A 7,609-nucleotide genomic window follows, 5' to 3' on the forward strand; every position below is an offset into this window, starting at 1 on the left:
GTCTTTTTTCTCAACATTGTCTTATTTCAACTTGGCGGACAACCTTCTTTACAAATTATATAAAGGAAACCTTTCACCAAGCTGACAAGGAAGGGAGGCTCTTAGTGAGGTTACTCTTTTTTTTTTTAAAGCTTTGAATTTGTATCTCTAAAATTTAAAATTGAGAAAAGAGTTTTCTTCCATCTCGAATTTCACATGAATGCAAATCAACAAATATATGAGTACACTATAATACACAATCAATTGAGTCTCGTTCACATGCCCACATTCACAATCGGCATAATACACAATCGCCAAGGTGCTTTTTATAAGAAAGACTTTTTGATCAACACGCATCAATGCTATACATGGTTCAAAAAAGTTCATAACCATCAAAAGGAAGCTACTTGAAAAAAAAGCACTAACATAAGCATAATGAAGAACAAAATAAAGCCCAAGTGTTTCATGTCACTAGCTACAATGATCACTCTGCATCCCCATCCAAAGCTTTGGCATCCAAAGTCGCTTGCATGGAGCGTTTTTTGGTAGCTGCGGGCCGTGGAAAAGGAAGAGCACTATTTTCTGTATATGCTTTTCTCCCAAGAGGACGCTCAATGAATGGTCTTACTCGTTGTATAGAATTTCCAAAACCGTCTTGTACAATCTGAAAATTCTCAGCAGGATGCAATGCTCCATGCTCGTCCCTTGCTTGTACCTCTTGCATTTGAAGCAATAACCTTTGCATTAATGCATCAAAATGTGCTTGTAAGCTTGGTTTTCCTTCCACCATGTGTACAATGCGCTCATAGCAATCTGTCGCATTAGGCTTCTTCGCATTTGGCTCTTGAGTACCTTGTTGAGAATGGTCTACATTCTCAATGCTATGAGTCTCCTCCATGACAGAAATACAATTTGAGCCAATACACATGTCATGGCCATTGTCATACAACTCCAAACACTTACCAATGATAGTATTTAAATTAAAACCATTTAGTAGCATGACCTTTACTTGGTGCTTACACATATTGCCCTTCATTGCCCATCCACAATTACAACAACCCCAATCACAATCGGCATTATACACAATGTAATGGATCTTGGCGCCCGAGGATTGACTTTTTACCTTTGCCATAACCCTTGTGCCTTCATTAAAAAATAGTACATCTCCATCTGGGATGCTCTGAGCTCTTTCCAGTGAATGCTCAATCAATCTTTTTATGGCTTTATTTTTGACAAAGCCACCCTTCTTTGCCTCATCTAAATACCAAAAATACGACAAACATGCCGTCATAAGTTTGTGCAAAAGCCAATCAATTCTACGTCCCCATATGTACTTCTTGCCACATAAGAAACGAGACTTTAAAGTAGCATGATATGACTCGATAGCTCCATTTGTATCTTGATTTGCATGTGGAAGCATCCTCAAGCTTCTTGCCCACATCTCTACAAAAAGATAAGGCCCAGGTGAGTACTAATGCATAAAAAGTACATTAGGTTCCAATGATGTATTAAAGCTTCAATCAAACTTTTAACTTCTTAAGCTTAGAAGGTTGAACTTACCAACTTTTGAAACCCAATAAGTACGGAAATATTCAATAAAGGCCTCCTCATGTGAAAAGTCGGCCAAGAACTCCAATACACTATCTTTTATATTGTCTATGGCAATGGCCTCCGAAGCTCCCCCTTGGACACGCATGTTCATGATTGCACCTAGGCGTCTAAACATGATAGCTCTAACTTTCCAATCTTGTACCTTCTTCACTAAGTGCTTCAACCAACTTCGACGAACGTGCCATAAACATAAATAAATTGGTATGTTGAATACCACCCTATTTTCAAGATTGCAATAAATTAGAAATAAATTGGTATGTTGAATACCACCCTATTTTCAAGATTGCAATAAATTAGAAATAAAAGTTAGCTAGTTTGACAAAGAGAAAGAGATAATACTTTGTGAGCAATAATGTGGGCATGCACATGATTTACCTGATGGCATTTATCTCGGCGGTTGCATCATCAACAAGAAAGGCATTTGGATCCCATGATTTGTTGTAGTCAAGTATTTTATTGCGAAGACTTGTAAGCCATTGGACAATAGTGTCCGTATCAAAGCTTGATGTTATGATCCACGCAACTGGGACTCCATTTTGATAGTTATCAAATACTAGCACAGTGTAGAGTTGGAACTAAACAAAAAATATTCAATGAGATAGAATCTTAACATTTCTACATATAAAGTAGCATAAAAAAAGTACATATATACTACATGCGTACCTTGTAAAAGTTTGTTCCAAACGTTGAATCCATTGATATGACCCCATTGTTGCCATATGTGTTGAGCCTCTCAAGTTGCCAATGTGTTTGAATACCTAGCACAAATGGCTTATTGTTTGTAGCATCCATCTCCTCATAGTAGAAGACATCTTGAGAGTGTTGTTGTGTCCACATGCGAACACTTTGGGCATCACTAGAATGCAGCTCATGAGTACTACTTGCATGCTTCCTAGCAATATTTAAGATGTCTCTAAGTGATAGGAAATCATCTCGTGACAATGTATAGCTAGGATTGTTCACTTTTTTTTTGTGAACAACTTGAATATGTGCCTCATGCACTTGCATTGGAGTGTAACGTTTGCAAAGCATTTCAAAGACCCATGATTTTATTTCCAAAGAGAGCCATGGTGCAAAGGATAGGTTGTGGCCCAAAGTTGCCTTGATGCCTTCTTTGTGACAAAGCTCATCATTCTCATCAACATGATGCATTTGAATATAGCGAATGCAAGCTACATCTTCTAATAGATACAATCTTTTTACAAAGAAATGACATTGACAACCACACATACGAGTGCCTTTTACACCACCTGGACGGCTTCCTTTCCCTGTCTTTGGTGTCTTTTCATTGTGAGGAACCATGATCTCCTTTCCACGCATATCTTTAGGACCATAAGCACACCAAAACAAAGTCTCCTCTAAGTAGCTATCAAGAGTTGGTTGCTTTAAGCTACCCTTTTCATGCCTTCGCACGGATTGCCGCCTAAAATTTGTTTCTGCATCTGTAAGAGACTCTTCTCCTTTTAAAAAATCTGTTAAGCGATCCCAGTGAAAATAGGCTACCCGAACATATCCATATATAGACTTTTCACACTTTTTATCGGTCCATTGTAGATGATTAGCATTGAAAGGACCCAGCGGTGGATATTGAAGGTGGATCCTAGTGTCCATTCTGCGCACACACAGACTAGCACTCGAACAAATAGAGACGGTAGCCTTGGCGATTTGCTTCTTGTCAGCGATAAACCTGTGCTACACAGAGCCTACAAGAGTTCGGCCAGTGATAAGCATTCCAAGGTTTTGAGCTGAAGTGCCTAGGAGAGTCCCACCTGCCAAAATTCAGGGCGAAATTCCAAGTGATTAAATTAATCCCCGTTGGGCTGGTACGTTGCCCAAAGGAAATTAAAATCGTGTTTCACAATATATATTATTGTGTGCTTTTTACAGTAACCAGACTCACCCGAATTCGAAACCCGACCCACATGCATATGAAAATGGCGCCCTTGGCGTGCACCGCCTCCACTATAGGCTTCCACGCCTGGACGTGAGCTGGCTCGTAGATTGTAGGTGAGTAGGGCTGCCTGCAATGCGAACAAACAGTACACCGCCACAAATCAATCACCGCAGCCACTTTCATTGGAAGCACTCCATTATTGTGCAAGTGAAGTGTATGCAGATTGAAGCCACTATCAACAGACAGGATCCTGGATACGGCACTGACCAATAAAATGGAAACAGATTTTATATGCGTCCCTTGCGATCTACTCGATAAACAGCTATTCAACTCAAACCCGATATGAGTCCATGGACGCGGCGACAAGAGAAGAAGCTCCGGCAGCAGCCGGCTATGGCGCAGATGGGGGTGTGAGCCCTGAGAGAAGGGCTAGGTCAACTTTCCACGCGCTTTTTCGGGCTTCGCTTCTGGGAGCACGTACCACGCTCCCCCCCCAAAGACACAGGTTTTGAGAAATTACGGGCGTGGCAGGATCCGAGGTGGTTCTGCTGAGCTGGCATGAGGGTTCCAGGTGGTCATGCACTCCCCCGCTACACGACAAGGGGGAGCGCATGAAATATATCCCCAGCGCTCCTGCGCAAAGCTCTGCAGCTTTTTGGGGTAATCGGAAGCAGCGAACTCCTCGCAGTACTTGACGTAGGCTTCCACGGACTTGTCCGCCTCCCAGCTCTCCATGGTTATCTGCATGGACTTGACATACAAGATGGCGCCCAAAATCAAGAAGGAGTAGGACATGAGGAGAACGGGGGTAGCTTTCAGCTGGGAAAAGCCAGCTGCGGCCATAACCGCAAGGATGGCAGGAGTGGCAGCTCCTACGGTGAGCACGGACGCCGCTAAAGAGACTACCAGCCCCAGACCGGCAGCCAAGTTGTGGAAAAGGTTCCGCAGCAGGCAATGTCCTCCCTTCTCGATATAAAACGTCTTGAACAGTGCCTTCTCCAGGTTGGCCGGCACACTCCATATCTTGCACAAGCATGTCAACACCTTCATGAACATGTAGGCCAGCTGAAGCTGCTGTGCGAACGGCAGTGCACCTACCGCGCACGTGTTGAACACCTCTGCCTTCTTGTAGCGAACGATCAGTTTGGCCGACGCCCCCAGCTTATGATCCATGTCAACCACCTGGCAAGCTATCCATGTGTACTGGAGCTTCTTATCAATCATGTCTTTCCTTCTGTCAATCACATTCTTTAGGCCATCTACATCCTTCTTACCTGCTAATGTATGGCCTTCTAGCTGTACATCGTTTCCGATTTTCACCATCGCCTCCTTCACCTTCTTCCTCTTGTCCACATCCTTGATGCGGCCCAGCAATGTCTCTAAGTTGGACGGGGTCACATGCTTCGTGACCATCTTCTCGCAATCATTGAAGGTCATGACCAGCAGCAAGGGTATTTCGTAAGTTTCAAGCAGCTCCACGAGACCTCCATCGTCGAGGAACCTTGTGTCTGCAGCACTGAAAACATACCACACCAGATGAATCTTGAGAGAATTCTCTGCTCTTCTGATGCTTGTCAAGAAACTTCTTGATGATTTTCAGCCTGTCTGGACCCATGATATCCACGCCGTTGCTGTCGTGAAAGATCAAGGGAAGCTCTGGATTGGGATGAGGCCACTCTGCGTTGATGTCCTGCACTCCTGCTGTGCCTTCGCTGATGCTTGGCGGGCCGTTGTCGCCGATAATCAGCCGGATGAGGGTGGTCTTACCTGAGCCCGATCTCCCCACCACCACTATTCGCAGATCTTTGAACACGTCTTTCAACTCGCTCTTCACCTCCTCCACCTTCAAGATGTCTGCATAGGTTGTCTCAAGCCTTGTTGCTGAATCTAGGGGACCCCCTTTCGTGCAGGCTTTGCGATCTTCGTTCGTAGAAGCGCTATTGCCCATTTCCGAAATTGGCCGGGGCGGGGGAGCGAAAGCGAGAACGTAGAGAGCGAGAGAGAGAGCGCGCGCGAGAGCGAGCGAGCGAGGGGATTATATGGTGTGGTTCCACGGTTTAAAAGGGTTACTTTGTCTACGGAAGTCAGGTGAGTAAGAACGACTTTCAAAGCTTATATCTTACTGAACTTTACACGAATCTTTTTACTGAACCTTACATGAATCCTTTTTGCCATGAGGAGGAAATTATCAATTTTAGCAAGGTATTTTTTTATATTTTCTCAAAAATATAACTAACTCTTTAAATTTTTGAAGACTTTTTTTTTTCCTCTCATAATTGCGAAAAGGTTTTTCCTAAAGTTGAACAAGTTCCAGGCTAACCGAAAGACGTATACATTTAAACGAATTCAACAATTAAATTTTAAGATATAAAATATGCTCATTTTGAAATCAATACTTCAAATAAAGATCGAGTCTTATGATTCTTTGGAACCGGTCAAAATTTTGAAAGGAATCATATGAGAACGTGACAAAAGGTAGACACAAAGGACTCTAAAGTATTCCATGCACTACCAATTGTAACTCTATGAACAATTGACTAAGAAGTTAGAAACTGTCATAAGTGCCCAAATCTTATGGTTGTGAACTAGACACATAGGATACGGACTTTTGAGTTCACAATGACGAACCAATTTTAAGATATAAAATATGCTCATTCTGAAATCAATACTTCAAATGAAGACCGAGCCTTATGATTCTTCGGTACCGGTCAAAATTTTGAAGGGAATCACATGGGAACGTGATAAAAGTTAGACACAAAGGAGTTTGAAATATTCCATGCATTCTTTCTAAACCAATTGTAACGTTATGGAGAATTGACTGAGAAGTTAGAACATATTAAAAGGCGCGTAGGGTGCCTTGCTTTTTTGCTTAACTTTCCCAGAAGTCTACTAAGAGTTGTGTCATACTTACTATGCTTGTCATCACTTTTAAATAAGTCATGACTTGCTCACATACTATATAATTCGTATAGCCCAAAAAATCATGCATAGTCCACATCAAGATTCCTTTGACCATTGCATTACGTCGACATGAAATTGGACAAGAAACAACATGCACCCTTATGCCTCTCCATAATTGCTCGAGCTCATCAATCAAGGGATCAAGGTATATATGCATAGGCTTGCATAGAGTTTATGCGTAAATCTTATGCATAAAGCTTCAATAGGATTCTTACAAGATTTATGCACACGCTTGCATAGAGTTTATGCATAAATCTTATGCATAGATCTTATGCATAAAGCTTGCATAGGCTTCTTGTAAGATTTATGCATAAAGCTTGCATAGGCTTCTTTGCAAGCTTTATGCATAGGCTTGCATAGAATTTATGCATAGAGCTTATGCATAAAGCTTGCATAGGCTTCTTGCAAACTTTATACATAGGCTTCTTACAATGTTGCATGAAGCTTATGCATAGAGCTTACATAGGTTTCTTGCAAGCTCTATGCACAGGCTTGCATAAAGCTTATGTTTAATCTAGTAATTATTTTGTTGCCTCTTTTGTTTTGTATCTCTTGCACTAATCATCTCTTTCGACTTCACAAAGAAGCGGTAAGCTCTTTTTTGTTTTTATTGCTTATGTAAGTTTTTCCTTTATTGCACCCTTGGGTGCCAGGCTTTGCGATCTTCGTTCGTAGAAGCGCTATTGCCCATTTCGGAAATTGGCCGGGGCGGGGGAGCGAAAGCGAGAACGTAGAGAGAGAGAGAGAGAGAGAGAGAGAGAGAGAGCGAGGGGATTATATGGTGTGGTTCCACGGTTTAAAAGTCAGGTGAGTAAGAACGACTTTGTCTACGGAAGTCAAGAACGACTTTCAAAGCTTATATATTACTGAACTTTACACGAATCTTTTTACTGAACCTTACATGAATCCTTTTTGCCCTGAGCAGGAAATTATCAATTTTAACAAGGTATTTTTTTATATTTTCTCAAAAATATTACTAAATCTTTAAATTTTGAAGACTTTTTTTCCCTCATATTTGTGAAAAGGTTTTTCCTAAAGTTGAACAAGTTCCAGGCTAACCGAAAGACGTATACATTTAAACGAATTTCATAAAAGCTAGACACAAAGGAGTTTGAAATATTCCATGCATTCTTTCTAAACCATTGTAACGTTATGGAGAATTCA

General features: G+C 41.6%; 1 protein-coding gene across 1 annotated transcript; it reads right to left on the minus strand.

The window, feature by feature from the left end:
• Positions 1-463: 463 nt before the first annotated feature.
• On the minus strand, positions 464-3,652 carry LOC147611154 (uncharacterized). Its single transcript, XM_086785341.1, has 5 exons — positions 3,491-3,652; positions 2,254-3,359; positions 1,966-2,165; positions 1,540-1,808; positions 464-1,422 (listed from the first exon to the last, which is right to left on the minus strand). Exons 2-5 carry the CDS (start codon positions 3,199-3,201, stop codon positions 464-466), a joined length of 2,376 nt encoding a protein of 791 aa, XP_086641467.1. The 5' UTR covers positions 3,202-3,359; positions 3,491-3,652.
• Positions 3,653-7,609: the final 3,957 nt, after the last annotated feature.

Source organism: Cibotium barometz, chromosome 48, assembly GCF_041138505.1.
Source record: "Cibotium barometz isolate CiBa-2024 chromosome 48, ASM4113850v1, whole genome shotgun sequence".
Lineage (NCBI taxonomy): Eukaryota > Viridiplantae > Streptophyta > Polypodiopsida > Cyatheales > Cibotiaceae > Cibotium > Cibotium barometz.